Source organism: Artemia sp. Qi Xiang Cuo, chromosome 15, assembly GCF_049724085.1.
Source record: "Artemia sp. Qi Xiang Cuo chromosome 15, ASM4972408v1, whole genome shotgun sequence".
Taxonomy (NCBI): domain Eukaryota; kingdom Metazoa; phylum Arthropoda; class Branchiopoda; order Anostraca; family Artemiidae; genus Artemia; species Artemia sp. Qi Xiang Cuo.
In genome coordinates this window covers 43886083-43905583 of record NC_142808.1, presented here as the reverse complement: position 1 = coordinate 43905583, position 19501 = coordinate 43886083, and the positions used below count along the sequence as shown (strand labels likewise).

The following is a 19501-nucleotide window of genomic DNA, read 5'->3' as shown; positions in this document are numbered from 1 at the left end:
CTAAGCTAAAAACTCTAAACTCTTAACTAAAACTAAACTAAACTAGAACTCTAACAAAAACTCTAAGCTAAGAGTCTAAGTTTAAAACAAAAACCTCTAGACTTTTAACTAAAACGAAACCAAACTAAAACTCTAAGCTAAGTCTCTAAGGTAAAACTTCAAAATCTTACCTATAACTAAGTTGTGGGTGAAAAGGATGGGTACTTCAATTTGTAAAATGGGTTTAGGACGGTCACTAAGAAAAGAACTTGTTCTGAAATGCCTTTTGAAAAGTATTGCTTGGTGTTGGGCATTCAAAAAGCTTTAAAGTAAAGTTGTGGGTGAAAAGGATGGGAACTTCAACTTGTAAAATGGGTTTAGGATGGACATTATGAAAGAACATGTTCTGAAATGCCCTTTGAAAAATATTGCTTTGTGTTGGAGCATTCAAAAAGATGTAAAGTAAAGTTGTGGGTGTAAATGATGGGTACTTCAATTTGTAAAATGGGTATAGGAGGGACATTAAGAAAAGAACTTGTTCTGAAATGCCATTGAAAAGTATTGCTTGGTGTTGGAGCATTCAAAAATCAGTATAGGAAAGTTGTGGGTGAAAAGGATGGGTACTTCAACTTGTGAAATGGGTTTAGGATGGACATTAAGAAAATAACTTGTTCTGAAAAGATATAATGAAGCCATAAAAAAGTATTAAAAAATGGGGGCTCAGGGGTCTTTGGGGCGCCGGGGGTCCTTTGGGGGTCTGGGGGCCCTTTAGGGCCAGGTGGCCCTTTGGGAGCCCTGTGGACCTTTGGGGACAGGGGGGAGGGCCTCTGGGGGTCTGGGGAGGGCCTTTGGGGGTATGGAGGGCACTTGAGGGCCGATTGGTCCTTTGAGAGCCCGGGGGCCCTGGGGGAACGGGTTGAAATCCTTGGGGGTGCCGGGGGGCCCGTTGGGTTTCGGGGGGTATTTGGGATGCCCAGGGGGGCTTGGGGGACCGGGGTGGTGCCTTCGGGCGTGAGATGGGTTTGGAGGAGCCTGTGGGGTTGGGGTAGAGGACCTCACGACACTGTTGAAATACATCTTATGTATTATAATGACCACAGAGTTTTACCCTCAAATTCTCTTCTAAAACCATCTTTTAAATCATCTTTTAAAATGTCTCTAACTGTTTCGCCGAAATAATTCCCTATAATGACTAAAACGGTTTCGCCCAAATAATCCCTAAACGTAATTTCAGCGAGTTCCTTTTGTTTTTGGCATCCCTGTGCTTTCACATTTGAAATTACAAAGAAACCTTTTCGCGCGCTAATCACTTCATCGCTAAGATCAAAATATTTGCTCGGAAACGATTCTCTTTAGAAACAACAAATTAATTCCCCTTTCGCGAATCAGTAATTCCCCTTAAAACTACAAATTAATTCCCCTTTCATGCCAATCAATCAATCATGACATCATCTGTCATGTGTGATCTAAACTTTGCCTCGGAAACAATTCTGGTCGAACTCCAAAGACATTAATTAACTTGACGTCATCTGTCAGACACTATTAAACTTTGCCCGAAAACAATTTGATTAATGACTGTCAGCACAGGTGTCCCACTTTGATTAACCACGTGTTCTCCCTTGACGTTCGCTGGGAGCTTGCCCAAAACAACAACAACAACAAATACTCTTTCTGGATCATAACATTCTTCCCAGGCACTTGGCCAAAAACAACAAATACTCTTTCCTAGATCATAACATTCTCCCATAGCGGACACTTGGCCAAAAACACACCTGGAGAAAGAGACCTTGGAGAAAGAGGTCATTGACACTGTCCCCATTAAACTATGTAAAAAAGTTGTAGGTGGTAGCAGGGGTGAATCGTGGGAGTAGCACCTCCCTCTCTACTAACGCTGATAACAAATTTTTAACGTGTTTTTTAAAGTCTAATTTTGTACCCCCCCCCCCTTCCGAACAAAAACCCTGGATACACCCTTGGGTAGACCTACCATTAGAATTTCGTAATGGGGCATTTGGTATCTAAATTTACACCGTCAGGTGATTGTAAGGTTTTAACACATACCAAGCGCAGGTCTGGATGGTTGGAGGTGTATCCTCACAATAACCCTCCAAGCACCTCTGACAAGTATTTTGTGGGAAAAAAATTAAACAAATAATTCAGATTCCCGAGTAAATCTTAGAGTGCAAAGGACATTGAAATAAAAACATTTATTGCCCACTTGACCCGTCTTAGGTCTATTCATACCAGAAAACTGCAATTTTCTGAGATTTGCTCTTAGTTATTTCAAAATTATGAATTTTGTAAGGTAGCATCACATTATCGTCAGTGTTGCCACGATGAACCGTGAAAATAAATAAGCAAAACTAATTAGTTAAATATGGCAAAGGTTTTCGTCCGTAAAAATTCAAGCATAAACAACCTGTTGGTTCCCAAAGTCAACTACGCCTTCAGAACGCATTTGATACCAAATGTTTATGATACGTTTTTGTTGAATTTTCACCCACGTGTCTTCTTTTTGAATTTGATGTCCGCTACTACCAAACACTGCATAACAAACTGAAGGCCTTTCCCATTAAAAATGAAGTTCCCATTTTTCGAAATTTTAAACACAAGTACGATTGTGCAAGTTTCCACTTAGCTAATTCAAATAACCAGATTTTATTTCCACTGCCTCTAGTGCTAATTTGGCCTTTTTTACGCCTATGCTTTAAATTTCGCTTCCGGATTCTTTCAACATCTCAGACCAGTAGCGTCACAATTACGCGAAATGCGACATGCGACACTTTTTCTAAATATAACAGTTCCTGTTAAATTCTGGGCACATACTGTACATTGTAAACACACAAATTTACTTCTCTTTTGATACCCTATAGCCTACATCTGAATTTGGTAATGTGTCATAAGCATAAGCTAGTTGAGGAGAATAAAAAAGAAACAAGCCTTGATGAATAACTTCAGTGCGTTAGTTGTCAAATCGACATCGACTGACCATAAAAGACACACCTGCAAAAACGGAACAAAAAAGAAACACTAATTTGGAATAAAATGTATGAAGCATGTGCAATATTTTTTCAAGCTTCTATTGAGATTTTTTTCATGTATTTTTTTCAAGTTTTTTTTCTCCGATTATTTTTCAAGATTCTTTTTCAAGTTTCTTTTGAGATTTGTTGAAGATTAAAGTTTTTGTTTATGTTTTTCAGCTTTCTAAAGATTTGTTAAAAAAAAATTAATTTTTTTTATTTGTTAAAAAAAAATTCAATTTCTTTTTAGATTTGTACAGAATTTTTTCCAAGTTTATATATTTTTTTTCCTGAGATAGGCCTTTCTTTTTTAGATTTGTTCAAGATTTTCTGGTTTTGGTGATGCCCCCAATCCAACTCCAAAGGCTAGACATATGTATACTTACGCGTAAAATACCAAGGACAATAAAAATAAAATCTAGTTTTAATTGGTGAAGTGGAAACTTTCACAACAATATATATACATATATTAAAAATAAGAAAAATCGAGGAACTCAATATTTCCTGAAAACACCTCCATACGCAGTTATTCAGTTTTTGATAGTAGAGGGCGGCAAAATAAAAAAAAAGAAACACTGCTGAGAAATCAGCAAAAATTAGGTCAAAAACATATGGCACCAAACAATCAAAGAAGGCATAGCTTTTTTTGAAGATCATCTTTGGGAATTAACAGGTTATTAACGTTGGAATTTTATGGACGAAAAAATGTTGTCAAACTCCACTAAACAGTTTTCTTATTCATTTTCATGGTTTAAAGTGGCAACACTGACGAAAATGTAGCAATGCCCCAGAAACTTCACGGTTTTGAAAGAGCTAATATAAAAGTCTTAAAAGATTATGGTTTTTACGTATGAATTAACCGAAGATGGCTCAAATAAAAGTGTTTTATTTTGGTATCCTTGGTAATTTGAGTAGAAGAGCAAAGACATTGTTTCAAGTATATTTCAACATGGATTTAGCAAAAATGAACCCTAAAAGTATTTGGTGTTGACGACCAATATGTTTTAGACATTTTGGGCACTAATTATTACTTTTGAGGAAGTCCATTATGGTAATAAATAGTTAAGAACTAATCAAGCACTTTAACCACTCCGGAGACGACTAATGGCACTGGCGTCTGGTTCCCTCTCCGCTGGCAACGCTACTGAGTGGGAGCTTTAGGTTATACTTTAACACCAGAGGCTAGCTCTGAAACCTTACAGATGGAGCAAGTTAAATTTGGGTTCCAAAATTTGCAAGGGGTTTCAATAAATTTGCTCGTCTAGTTTTAACCAGTTTCTTGTTTCGCACTAATGAGAAAACAAACATATATAATTTGTCCTATATTTAGTAATTTACGCTACTCTAGAAGGAATCTTTGATGTTGAAATTGCATTAACCACTTATAATTTCGAAATAAAGTACGTGTCAGGAATAAAAAAAACGGGATAAATTGAGATGAACAAATTAAAAGTTTCAACATTGCAGAATTTTTCCCTATGGAAAAAGAACGGATAGAAATCAACAGATCTTTTTAACAAAAATATTCAAGCATTTCAAATTTTTCATATTTAACTTTTAGTATTTAACATTTAATATTAAGTATAATGCTTAATATTTTTTTAATACTTAATATATTAATATTTAACTTTTAACTTTTTTTTAATATTTAATTTTAGAAATTAATGTTTAACTTTTGACATGAGCCTATCTAGGCTCTATCGTGGTCACGAGGTTATAAACCCAGTCTGCAAAGAATGAGCAAGGTAGACACCATCAGCTACCAACTTCAAACCTTTTTGAGAGATATCCCTCCCCTTTTTTGAAAAAGATGGTTATGTGGTCACTGGCTATTCCTTCTTTTTTTAAGCTCTGTTGGCTTTGAAGAATTCTTCTTTTTGAACCTACCAGCCATGAAACCTGTAATTATCATGGTTAAAGCAGCAGCTGAAACCTAGTAAAGAGAGACACTTTCAGGCCATGGTAGTAAAAAAACTTAAAAAACGGTTTTTAAAGAAACTGTTTTGTGACAAATATTCCCATGTAATACTTCTAGAATATAGACTTCTATTTTATAATTTCTATTTACGTGAAATTTTTTTTCAGGAATACCGAAAAAGAGCATGAAATTCCTCAAAACTGAAGCTGAAATAAAAATACAACATTGAAATCAAAATTGTCAAAAGTCTTTAGTTGAAGGTTTCCTTGAATAACAATAAAAAAACAACATTTTGCAAGGGTAGCACTGATATGTCTTTTAATTCTTCCAGGATGGATTGTACCGAATCAGTGGTGGTAGATTATCCGGAGAGGACTTACTTGAAAGGAAATGATAATATCTAGTGCATTTATTAAGTAATTAAATAAAAATTAATGGTTTTTTAGCTGAAAATAACTAGCTACGTTAAAACTTAAAACGAACGGAAATTACTCTTTAGTTGAGGGGGACTGGCCCTCCTCAATATTATAGTTTTTTCTTACTCATTTAAAAAAGTTTTATTTATTATCAAATATTCAATCAGGCACTCAGGCTAAAATGGATTCCTTCGAGTGTACACAGCAGATATTCATTATACAACAGGTCAAATCATGGAAACAATAACATAGAAATACATGATTAGGGTTAACAATACAATATATATATATATATATATATATATATATATATATATATATATATATATATATATATATATATATATATATATATATATATATATATATATATATATAAGTTATAATATACTGAACGGGTTCATCAGGAGGGGGGAGAGTTGGCGTACATTGCCAAAGTAACAACTATTATGTTGAAAAGAGCATAAAATAAAGGAAATAACGGTACTACTTTTGTTTTATTAAGGTGTTTGCTTCTGAAGAGCCACTATTTTACACCGTTACTCCTTTTTTATACGCGAAAATAATATTTAAAAAGGGGAAAGAATATTGACTTAAAAATAATTTGAGTCAAACACAAGACCTGACTTTTTAGTAGCATTCAGTAACTCTGATAAACGTCTAAACTGATAATATAGCAACTTATAGTGCAGTAAATGAATGAGCATGTAGAGGGAGTTGTGTGGTAGATTTCCAAAACGTAAACTTATCACAGCCGCTGATTCTCTGAGTTGCTCTTTAGCTTTGTTAAGTGGAAGGACAGCTCATCTTTTAACCGTTTATTTTTCGTTCCTTGTGGTTTATTCCATAGTTTTTCTCTAATTCTTTCGTCTTTTAATGTTTTGTTTTTTCTTACAATCAATGCACACATTCAAGAGGTTGGTAGTATCAAACATTTTTCCAGAGGAGGAGGGATCTTAAAGTGTTCATTTTTAGACCTTTGTTTTCTGAGACCTTTGTTTTCATTTCTCTTTGTTTCAGAGAAACTCATCACACGATTCTTGTGATGGGAGGTAAATCCACCTGCATATAGGTATGTGTAGGCCTTTGTCTTTTGTTTTTAAAGGCTTCTGTGTGCCTTAGTTCAATCTTCATTCGTTTGTCTTCTTCTTTGCGTAATGAATATGACCAGGCACAATTTTGCTACAGTATCTGATTTTTTTTATGCTTTTCCAAGCTGTTCTTTATACTGAAACTCTAGTGTGAAAAATTATTTCTAAGACAAAATGAATACGAGACAATATTCTAGTCTTGATTTTAGTTGAGTCATAAAAAAAAACAAAAAAAACTACTTACTTTTACCGTCGTTTTAATTTGACATAATATATCAACCGCTCTATGGGGCATGTTAACCCCCTCTCCTAAATTGAGCCCCAAAACGGCCGAAAACATTTTCTGATCGGCTCAAAACTTACACTCTGGGTCAAGATGACCCAACACACAAGAAAAGAGAGAAGAAAATTGTTGTCCCCCCCCCCAAAAATGTTCCTAATTTTTCAGTCAGTCTGTTGTTCCGTCAGTCAGTCAGTCGGATTCAGATCAGTCGCTTTGCAAAGCATAAAAAATCTATTATACATTCTCTTTTCTCTTTTCATTTTCTCCCGATTCAAAACTTGATACGTACCACCATCCTTCCTTTGATAATAACTGCATAAATATAATAAAAATATAATTATAAATAACACAAATACAATAATAATATGAAATAATAATAAAGAATAATACCTTAAGGATAATATTTAACAATTTTCAAACTAGAATCAGTCAAGCTCTTGGAGGGCTTTTGTCAGCTCAATAGGCCTATATTCATATTGTTGTCCATTTTCTCAAGAAGAGCAAAAAAAAAAACACAAAAAAAAAACATGTAAATTGAATAAATCGAAGTATTAAAAGCCTAGCTCACCTTTTGTCCGAGTATTTTCAGTCCCACTAGATGTTTGACTCAGGGTAGTTTTTTGTTGCAACTGTACAGGTGCGGAATTCACTGGTTGGGACTCATCAAGTCCCAAAAGGTCATCAGGGAAGTCCAAGTTCCCTAAATCTGGAAAATTCTCAGAGAGTATATCATTCAAAAGGGCTGAATCATCAATATCCAAATGTCCATTAGTAGCTACCTGATTATTAGTGTTGATTGTAGGTGCTAAACTTTGCCAATCGAGACCTATGTCATCCGTCTTTGAAGGGGGAACATGCTGTACTGGCTGTCGAGTTTGAATAGCATGGTACTGTAATTGTTCTGTATTGTTCTGCAATGCAGGACAATGCTGTGGTCGTCGTATTGTATTATTTTGCACAACCATTTTTGCTCCGTTTGTTATATTTTTAGCAACTTCAAGCGGGACAAGTCCAGGTATATTTGGACTCCTTAATACTTGTGGAATAGGTCCTTGAATGGCTTGCCGAAACTGCTGTGAAGTAGGCACTTGTTGCTGCACTACACCCCTGCTAACTATTTGTCGTACGATAGGTTGTTGTACACCTTTTTGCTGCTTTTGATCAGTCAAAACACTACTCTGAAACACTGAACTCTTGTCATAAACACCAGATTTCACTTGGGAATTGGACGTTGAGCCAATTAAGGCTTGCAATATCAAATCATTTTGAATAACTCCATTCCTCTGAACATTCAAATCCGATCTCATTCGCTTTGGATTTCGATCATGGTCTAAACTGGGGGCATTCACCTGACTTTCTACATAATTATAATTCAACTTTTGAACACTGTCACTCACCACAAATTCATGTTTCACTTGTTGTCTCACCGGCTGTGTTCTCACTGTACAATACTGAGCCTGGGGACGCGATATCACATTCGATGCTGATAAAGCTTGAGACAAAATATCAGTACTATCATCTCCATTAAACAATTGCTCATCGGTTAGGTCACTGATATCAGTAAACTGTGCATAAGGATCCCCAATCCCAAAATTGTTCAGTGTATGATCAACAGGCACAAATGAGGCACCATAATCTTGTCCAGCAGCGCTGGCCAGCACCTGCTGAGACTGATAGAGGGAATAATGCTCTTTGGCGGCTTTGCAGGAGGATGAAAACCGGTTCCGCAGTCTTTTGTATTTCCAGGAAGGTATTACAGCTAATCCATGTCGCCGTAATGGGAATGAACAAGTCTAAAATAAAACAAGGACTTAATACTAACATAAAAAACTTTAATACGAATTTCTAAACATGTTCACCACTATACTTCCAAAGAGCTATCTCTCCTTTTATCGCCATTTGCCCCGTCAACACAGCAAACACGCAGATACACGGTATGGTCATATTGGCTGCAAGTGGATGCACTCCAGGGTTGCCACCCGGCAAAAAAAAATCCCTAGGTTTTATTAATTTTATGGTTTATTTAGTAATTTTCTTCAATAATCTAGGGATTTAAGTGACTTACGTAAGTTATTGAATTATCTTCAATAATTTAGTGATTTTTTTTTGTTTAGGCAATATAAAAAATAATTAGAAATAGTGATAAATGACTAAGGGCAACTCTGATGCAATCTACGCAGATTAATTGAAAACAGCTTTTTAAGACGCTGCAACCCGACTTGGAATGGTACCCCAAGGGGAGGCTATTACTCTCGATAGGCCTGTGCTAAAAAATGTTCAAAATGTTTTAATTTTTTAAAAGAAATTAAAAAATGATATTTTAAGGGAAATTTCCTTGTGTGCATGCATGTTTAGCAAGAAACAATTAATTACATAGAAAAAATTGTAAAATGATTAGTAGGCCTACCCTTATTTCAATCACCATAGAATATACATTACAGTCTACCATGAAGTTTCAGCATCGTATCATAATCGTAAGAAGCCAGATATTACTATTAATCGAAGGACAAAATTAAGATCTATTTACAACAGTTTAAAAACTCTAAAATTTCATACAGTTATAAAGGAAAGCAATAGAGGGGAGAAATCCTAAACAAGCAAAAATCTCAAAATTCACCCTCCCTGTAATATCATGACATATTTGCAAACAAAGCACAATCGGATCTACTCACATAAGAGAATGGGAGACGTCTTCTTCAAATTCATTGAAGTATCCCTTCCCCGGGGACAATGTTATAAAAAATGAAGGGTGTTAAAAGTACACATTCAGATATGTCGGTAAAAACCCGCAGTTTATTTTAAGAATACCCCCTCTTACATCTAAACAAAATGGGGATGAGGGTTCCCCCCAAGACTAATTGGAAGACCCCCACCCGAAAGGAGAGTTGGAAGACGATCCAAAAAATCTCAAGTTTCTAGAATGTTACTAAAGTCAGAACACAGTTGTTCAATGCTATCATGACTATCAAAGCTAGTGTAAAAAAGTACAACTTCACATCCCATGTCTAAAACAAACAATAAATATAAAATTTAGAATCCTTTGTGACTACAACTCACAATCGTCTATCCCTAGGGGAGGGATATATAATAAACCCGATTGAAGGTACAATTTCTTTTGGTAAGGAAATCTTGAATGCAGAAGTACCCTCCCTTATTTTTAGGCACGATAGTACTCACAGGTGAACATGATTTTCTTGAGAGAGATAGAGAACCCGGTCAGGTGTTGGGTTAGAGAGCACTGCGATCTTATTCCCTTCTTTTGTGAACATAGTCTTTGGCCACAGGTGGGATAAGGAGTCCCCACCCCTTTCCACGAACCAACAAAACTACGTCCTAAAAGCCATAGTTTTTCGTTAAAATGAATCACAATTTTTTCTGGGATGAGAGGTTCCTCTAATAAATCTGCAGTAAAGAGTTTCGCTCTCTGATTGAGGTAAGTTAGTAATAGTTGTGCTATACTTCCATGTCTGCACTAAGGGGTACTCCACTTGTAAGATTGGTCTAGAAGATACACCTACAGAACATGGTGAAATTATTGAAATGCAAGAAGGCTGGAGTGTCTTAGGTAAAAACATCCTTTTGTAAGTATTAGCCCCTCTCCAAGGATCTTGACTGTTTCCGGCTAGCATTCCTTATTGTTAAATCACAATACTACTTCTTTAACCTTTCTCTTTATTTTGAAATTTATCCTTTTACAATTTCTCTTGATCCTTTGCCTTTCTCTTTTTTATCCCTTCTCTTTACTTTGAATTAGATTTTTCTTCAAACTAAGTTTTAAAATGAATATTTTAAAAAGATTTTTAGATATTTTTTGAGGGGGAGGTCTGAAACAGAATAAAAATGAAATTTTTGTTCATAATCTTCCAACTTTTCTGATAGGGACTCTTTGCTTCCGCACAAGAATTATTCATTTCATCATCAGCATCAGCAGTATAAATCATTCATAAGCATAGAAAAACAAGAAGAATAGTTCTTCTATAAACAGTAGGCAACATCTTTGACAATACAAGTGATTTTGTGTGATTACTTCTAAATTACATTTTTTAATCTTTTTTTAAAAGTTACATTTAGTTATTTTTTGATAATACAGTGATAGAAAAAACGAAAAAATAAATAGATAAAGCAACGACATAAACAAGCAAAAAGCCAAAGAACCTGAAATTAAATTACAAAAAAATAGAAATTGATCAACTAATGATGAATCTGAAGACCACAAAAGGAAAAAAGAAAAAAACGTAAAAAAGTAAAGCAAAAAGTAAAATAAAGAAAGCAAAATAAAAAAACAGCATGTACTGGCAAAAAGCTAAAGAAGTTAAAATGAAAGTCCAAAGGAATGACAATAAATCAAATAATGATGAATCTGAAGACTATAAAGAAAAAACAAAAAGCGAAAAAAAGTAAATGAAAGTTTAAAAAAGGTAAAGCAAAGTTAAAAAATTAACGTTTACCAACAAAATAAATTGGAAAAAAGCCAAAGACCCTGAAATTAAATTCCAAAGTAACAGACATCAATCACCTAATGATGAATCTGAAGACTACAAAAAAGGTAAAGTTAGTAGAATAACGTTAAAAAGTAAAATAAAGCAACAAAATAAATTGGAAAAAAGCTAAAGACCCTGAAATGAAATTCCAAAGAAATAGAAATCCATCAACTAATGATGAATCGGAAGACTACAAAAAAAAAGCAAAGTAAAGTTAAAAAATCTACGTAAAAAAAGTTAAATAAAGCAATGACATAAATTGGAAGAAAGCTAAAGACTGAAATGAAAGTCCAAAGGAATAGAAATCAACAACTAATGATGAATCTGAAGACTATAAAGAAAAACTAAAGTAATAAGTAAAGAAATAAAAAACAACGAATAATGTAAATTGAATAATGAATCTGAAGACTATAAAGAAAAAAGTAGAGTAAATATTAAAGAAATAAAGAAACAATGAATAACGTAAAGTGAATAATGAATCTGAAGACTATAAAGAAACAAAAGTAAAAAAGTAAAAAAAAAATAAAAGAAAAGATTTACCCCCAAGGGTTTAAGCTCCTCAGTCCTAAAGCGGGTCACAGGCTCCCTATGCTCCTCAATAGCTTTGCCTAAATCTATCTTAGACATACTAATTGATTGCATCATCACCAAAGGTCTATGACTACTACCCACTTCATCCAGTACATTGGGAAATTCAAACTCACTATCAGTAAGTCCTGGCACTTCAATTTTCAACTCATTTAAAAGCTGTGGAAAATCACTATCACGGTTATCTGTTGCTGGCAAACTAATTGTTGGGTATGACTCATCCGCTGAGTTGAAATTGGAAGTGAGTGTTTTTGCTAGAATAGGTGTACTAGCTGCATGTGATGTAGAGGGCTTGTTCCACACTTGAGGAGGTTCTAAGGGTTTCCGAGTAATTGAGGGCTTAGAGCTCTGAGGGCTTGTTGGTTTCTGAATCATATTTTTGCTAATGTCTTTAGCTGCTTTGTGCTCAGCAAGTAGTTCGTCATATTTTTTACTTCTCCCATGCACAGCTCTTCTTGCTGAAAGTGCATGAGACTTACACGTTAGCGATCTTGTACAATTTCTTTTATCTTCACTAATCCACACACCACAATGCACATCTGGATTGAACTCCCTATCTTTAAGTGCCACACTCTTTTTATCCGTTTGTGATTTTTTACGTTTTTTGGGAGATAACTGCACTTTTTGTTCACTAGAGGGCTCAACCATTGGTTGTAATATAGGAGGACTCAAATCAGGTAAATGTATTTGCACCATTTGTGACCCTCCACCTGAATCTAATGACACAGTCATCATTATTGTACTACTTTGCTGACGAGGTGATGTCAATGGACTAGGTGCTGTTAATACTGGCTTACAGAGTGTTGGTGAAGGTGCTGGAGGCGGTTGTTGTGGAGATGGTATTTTATCAAGTGGCACTGGAGTCACTGAGTTCACTGATGATAAAACAGGTGGGGGCTTTTCAATTTTGGATCGTGATATAGATTTTATTTTTCTAACGTCATCAGATTTCTGTAAACTAGGTTTTGATAAAGTCCTCTTCAAAATTTCAGATTGATCTGGTGGCTCCGATTTGGATACGAACACTCCTGGATGCCGAACATCTGAAAAAAAAAGAACGAGAAAGGTATAGTACATTCGAAGGCAGTGACGGATCCAGGGAACCGGGAAAACCGTGCCCCCACCCAAGATTTTTCCGGCGCCCTCATTCCTTGTTCATTTTCTATTTTCCCCTCTTTTTAAAAAAATAGATTCGTCAATTATTGGCACCCTTGTCACACACACACACCCTCCCCCTCCGGATTTCGCTTATTGGTGCCCTTGTCAAACTGCCCTCCTCCAAGATTTTGTTCTAGATCCGTCCCTGCTAGAAGACGTTGAGATAGAAGAATTCCCCCACATGAAGGTCTAAAGGACGCCACCACCAAAAAATGATGTTCCCTAAAAGGCACTTTCTACCCCCCCCCCCGTGGGTTGGGATTGTGTATATTTACAGGGCAGTCAATTTTTCGTAATCATTTGATCTTAGTAGTTTCTTCAGATAAAGACTTAAGTCACCTTTATCTAAATCAGGTACGACTGATGTTCTGCAGCACACTATGGACAAATCAGCACTTTGCTGAGGTGTAATGAGGTTGCTCCAACTTTTACTCCTACAAAAAGCATTATAAATGTACGTTTAAATGATGCATCTTCTGGTGTTCTAGTACTTAAGGTTCGACACGATCACCCGGGGTAAAAAACAACAACACAAAAACCCATAAAAAACATAAAAACGGAATTACAAACATACATCAATGAGCATCCTTCCGAGGAATAATGCAAAATACTCTGTTTTATGTTAAGGGTTTGAAATCTCCTTTATAGGGTTGTCAGACAAGTTGAATATGATGATGTAATTTTCCATCAGGATCACCCTTTTTTCTATAATTATACAAAATTTCATATGCTAATAACTTTGTATAGGTGCCTTGAAAATTAAGGAATTTTTCATATTCAGAATCAGTATTCAAAACGGGTTCTTTTGATGCATTAAATTAAAAAAAGAAGGAATTTTTCATATTCAGAATCAGCATTCAAAACGGGTTCTTTTGATGCATTAAATTAAAAAAAGAAGCTTTACGAAAGAAAAGTAAATAGTGACGTTAAAACTAAAAACGAGTAAACATTAGAACGAACGGAAGGGGAACTGTTCCACCCTCAGCCCCCTACTTCTAATATTCACAGAGGATGCGGGTACTTTACTGAAAACAACACGTGTCCAACGTTTTCATTGAAAATATGAAAAACAAATTTTCATCGATAAGACATTAATAGTTACCGGTATAAGGGATCCATAGTGTTGTAGTAAGTTTTCAGCAAAGGGGAAGCAATCACTTGTTCATAAAAATTGGATAGTTGAGGAGGACAACAGTCATATCCCGTTCAAGGTAATATTTCTCGCTTTAAGTTTTGACGTTACTTTTTACTTGTCTTCGATAGAACTAGTATCTTTAATCTTTCTTTTTTTTTTTCATGTAAATGCGTCAACTCATTACTCGAAACCAATTAGGAAATTTCACTCGATACGGACCAACAATTAACAATCTATGTTAAACTGTCATTTTTTATTTACTGAAAACAGCTTCGGTAGCAATTTTTTGTGTGTTTATAATATATAACAGATGTGTTATAATATAACAGGAAATGATACACAATAAAAAAATTGACAAAAGAAAAGTGTCTTACGCTACAATCTGATTTCTAAGATCAAGAAGCAATAGTATGACTGTATCATAGGCAGCGCAATCGCGCTGCCTAAGTAAAGAACGATGTTGGCACAATGTATTATTTTTTTTCTTTAGGCCAGGGCACTTCGTATCGAAGGACTTGTCGTAGAAACTTTAAAAAGGGCTCATTCGATTAGAAATCGTAGTGACTTGTGCCCTTTTTAATAGTCGAAAGTGATTGGAAGGCAAATAACCTTTCCACGCCCACCATTTCCCCAAACACATCCAATCAAAATTTTTAGATAGCCATTTTGTTCAGCGCAATTGATTTTCAGATAGATAATATATTTTTGCGGAGGACACTCCCCCACAACCCTCACGGCAAGGGTTGTAAGTTATGCCCTGGGGGTATATAATTTTTATAAAAAAAGCTTTGTCGTAGAAACTTCAAAAAGGGCTCATTCGACTGAAAATTCAAAGGGCCAGTGCCATTTTTAATAGTCGAAAGTGATTGGAGGGCAACTAACCCCCCTTTCACATCCACCATTCCCCCCAAACAAGCCAATCAAAATTTTGAGATAGCCAATGTTTTCAATGTAGATGATATTTCTCGAAATCTGGTCTTTTAGGATGACAGCCCCCCCCCACAGAACTCAGGGCAAGGGTTATAAGTTATGCCCTGGGGGCATATAAGATTTCCATAGAAAGCGTTGTCGTAGAAACTTCAAAATGGGCTAATTCGACTGGAAATTGAAATGGCTAGCGCCCTTTTTAATAATCGAAAGTGATTGGAAGGCACCTAACACCCCTTCCACGCCCATCATTTCCCCAAACACATCCAATCAAAACTTTGAGATAGCCATTTTGTTCAACGTATTTAAAAGTTCCGAAAATTTGGTCTTTGAGGATGACACCCCCCCCCCACAGACCTCAGGGCAAGGGTTATAAGTTATGACCTGGGGGCATTTAAGGTTTTCATAGAAAGCGATGTCGTAGAAACTTCAAAAAGGGCTCATTCAATTGGATATTGAAAGGGTTTGTGGTCTTTTTAATAGTCGAAAGTGATTGGAGGGCAACTAACCTCCTCTTACGCCGACCATTTCCCCAAACTCATCCAGTCATAATTTTGAGACATCCATTTGTTTCAACGTAGTTGAAAGTTCTGAAAATTAGGTCTTTGAGGATGACAGCCCCCCCCCCCACAGAACTCAGGGAAAGGGTTATAAGTTATGCCCTGGCGGCATATAAGATTTCTATAGACAACATTGTGGTATAAACTTCAAAATGGGCTAATTCGACTGGAAATTGAAATGGCTAGCGCCCTTTTTAATAATCGAAAGTGATTGGAAGGCACCTAACACCCCTTCCACGCCCATCATTTCCCCAAACACATCCAATCAAGATTTTGAGATAGCCATTTTGTTCAACGTAGTTAAAAGTTCCGGAATTTAGGTCTTTGAGGATGACATCCCCCCCGCCCCCACCGCCCTCAGGGCAAGAGTTATGAGTTATCCCCGAGGGTATATAATGTTTTTATAGAAAGCGCTGTTGTAGAAACTTCAAAAAGGGCTCATTCAATTGGAAATTGAAAGGGCTAGGGCTCATTTAAATATTCGAAAGTGAATGGAGGATAGCTAACCTACCTCTTACGCCCAGCATTTCCCCAACCACATCCAATCTAGATCTGGAGATAGCCATAACGTTCAACTTAGATGAAAGTTCTGGAAATTAGGTCTTCGAGGATGACAACCCCGTCACAGCCCTCAGGATAAGGGTTGTAAGTTATGCCCTGGAGAATATAAGGTTTTTACAGAAAGCGCTGTCGTAGAAACTTCAAAAATACAAATGAATGTGCATTTTCAGTTTAATATACATATATTGATATTTATTATTCAAAATTTTAATATTATTTGATTTATTAAAGTTATAAAAGTAAAAACATTTATCATTTTTTTCAGTAAAGTGCAAATTTTGTTCTAGCCTTGGGAAGGCATATGGTTTTTAAGCCCTACTCATGTTAATTTCTGCTGGTTTTGAGTTTGACTCGGTTATTTATTGTAATTTCTGTTCGTTTTGGGTTTCATTTATCAATCGATGCTGATTTGCGGTAGTTTCACGCTTGGTAGATTATTTAATTTTATTTTTGCTCATTTTTTGTTTAATGGAGTTCTTTATTTGAAAAACTTATTTTGTGGAAAACGTTTTTTTAATTAATTACTTGGAAAAGTAGAATACCTCTCTAGACTAAATGCCATTTTTTTTATCAATCACTCCAGAAAATGTCATCGTTTCTTTTTGTCACCGTATAATTGTTACTGCTTCTTCCATCAAAAGCAGATGTTTCTAGTTGCAACTGAGAAAAATAAACGAAAACAAAGTCAAGTTGATTTTGCCCATTAATACTCTAAAAGGACTTCAAAGCTCCATAACAAACTATTGCGATCCGGCATCCACATAGCGATTATTTTTTAGGCGGGACCGGACACCACGTTGGGTTTGGTCCACTTCCTCGACAATCTTACGTCTACTTCTAGTTTAATTCATGTTTTTGAAGTTTCAACAAATACAATAAGAATAATAATAAGAAATAAGAGATTTACGACAATGTATCTTTGATGATGCTATCCAGTGACAGAGTCGGGATTTTGAAAAGGGGAGAATGCCAGATTAGATTTTTTGCGCAAAAATCGCCGAGAGACACTTGTTTTGGGCCAAAAATTGCTGAGGAAGACACTACTTAGAGATGGTTGTTAGATTTAAGAATGACCTTTCAAATGAGCCTTTATTCATCTCTTTACGACCTTCCAGCATACCACTAGAGTTGGCAAAAAAAAGTGCAATTTCCCTTGATTTTCGAGACAGGGAATTGCAAACTCCAATTAAAGGTTTTTAGCAATGGCAATTCCAACTCTCGTTTTTTATTTCGATTTGCCATGGGCCAGATGTTTCAACCTCTTTTTCAAAATTGTCTTATCGCAGTTAGAAATTACTATTAGAGGCTTACTAAAGATATTTCGGGTTTAATCGCACTAAGATGCTATTCGGCTCCGTATATCTCGTAAAATTATACATCTATTAAATTTTTGTAATATCAAAAACCAAGAAGCTTTTGGGCGAAAAAATTGTCTCCATAGTCAGCACTATTTCAAAACTGACCGACATAGCTTGAACATATTAAAACAGCAAAAATATGTATTGTTTCAAACTATCAACATTTCTTGAGAATAAAATATTACATTAGAAATTTAATAAACAAACTTAAATTGCTACTCCTAGTTTCTACTTTTCTTCCCCAGATAGTTCACTCAATCAGTTTCAATGCACATAACTACATACGCATAGTAGTACAGAGTACACAACATCATAATAAATGTTAACGAGCAGCTGCAGCAGCTGGTAAGCCCGAGGGCGCTTTGACTTTCCACTACCTGGTCTACGTCTCAGAACGCCGCGAGTGCCACACAGTTCCGTCACTCATGGCACAACTCCTCAAAACACTTGGCACACACTATTTGGTGTTCATGATTTTTTTTAGGGAGAGCAGCCGCTCGGGTAGCCCCACAAGAAGAGACATTCTATTAAGAATTTCAAGGGAATAATTAAGCAAAAACTTTAACTATGTGTCGAAAAGCAGCTTTCACCTCTTACACTTTACCAATACACAGAGACCGAAGATGCCTTCAGTAGGCCATTAAGCTGAACCTAAATAATGGTTATCATTTTGTCAGTTGACAATCTTTCTTGCAAAAGGCAGCTTCTTTTAAAACAGATCTTTCAATCTTCACTTAATGTAGTTTTTTTCGAAAAGATCACACCTTAGTTACTGTCCTTTACCATGAATAATTTGGTAATAATCTACCATGATAATTTGGGATGTTCTGAACTTAAAGAAGGTTCTGTCTTCTAGAAGACAGATTCGTTCTTGTGGGGTCGAGATTTATTCTTCACGCATGAACTACTGTCAGGCCCATTCAGGCATAAACGCGTCCCTATTGCCCAGGAGTTTCATCGAGGGGGCGATCGCTTTCAGTAATCACGTAAACCAGGCAGCGCGTGCCGTGCGTTCCCCCCTCTAGTAATCTCCTTCACTGTAGTTCCTTCACTCCTCCCCCATTTTTCACTCTCACTTTAAATTTTTAATTTGAATGATTTATCTTTATACATGTCTTCTTCCTTTGACCGCCTTGAGAGAGAACTAATTGTGCTTTTAAAATCCCTTTTTTTTAATGCTATCAAGCCTGTAAGTATAAAAAATGACAACAAATAATAAAAAAAAATGGAACAGCAAACAAATATAAGGAGAAAATATAAAGTTTGGTCAGGCCTATAACTTTTTTCTGGCAATCAAACGGAAGTTTATTTTCTTGATGTGGAAACTATAAAAAAAATTCCAATGCCCTTGGGGTTCATAGAGGCACCAAACCTATGAGCCACTAAAAAGAAAAAAAAATATGATAGAATAAAAATGCTCTTTTTTTGGAATTCAGAGCTACAGCTCATGTAAATAAGGCACACACATAATTACAGCCGTACGTACACACAGATCCAATCCCCCGGGGTATACTGGATGACTTACGTAGAGGGTGGGGAGGGGGGGGGCAAAACACAAAAAAAAGTAATTTTGTTCCCAATTTTCAAGTATTTCTAGCGAAGTCATATGGACCAATCCCATGGGTAAAATACTGTAAGATTAGAGGTTAGAGAAATAAAAGAGGGAGGGCTTATTCAGTAGGGTTCAAAATATACAGTTTAAAAATCTAAAAGTCGAAACTGGGTAACGAGTCAGTTCTATGAGTCAGAGTTGAGGATTCACTTAACAGACGCCTACAACGCTGTTAACTACATCTCTACCCGAAGTATAAACCTATTTAAAAATTAGCATTGAAAAAAACTAACACTTTTATCTCTAAATGAACTAAAAGTAGAAAACAACTTATCCATGCTACCGAGACAAATTTTAATTCTGTAAAACTAAGGATAAAAATGTGAAGCGAACATCTATGAGGTCAATTGTCGAAACTGAAAATTTTGAAAATAACCCGAATTTAGAAAAAAACGCTGTGTTATATTTGTCATT

General features: G+C 35.8%; 2 protein-coding genes across 2 annotated transcripts in view; both read right to left on the bottom strand.

Annotated features, from left to right (window-relative positions):
* The window catches only part of LOC148943700 (uncharacterized), a 296754-nt gene that overhangs the window by 84661 nt on the left and 192592 nt on the right, over nucleotides 1-19501 (bottom strand). The window lies entirely within an intron of this gene.
* LOC148943705 (uncharacterized) overlaps nucleotides 7259-19501 on the bottom strand; it is a 36982-nt gene continuing 24739 nt past the window's right edge. The window contains exons 4-5 of the mRNA XM_089101748.1: nucleotides 11729-12819; nucleotides 7259-8500 (exon numbers count right to left, since the gene is read on the bottom strand). Of these exons, the coding sequence (XP_088957874.1) occupies nucleotides 7259-8500; nucleotides 11729-12819 (2333 nt within the window). The remainder of the gene's footprint in view (nucleotides 8501-11728; nucleotides 12820-19501) is intronic.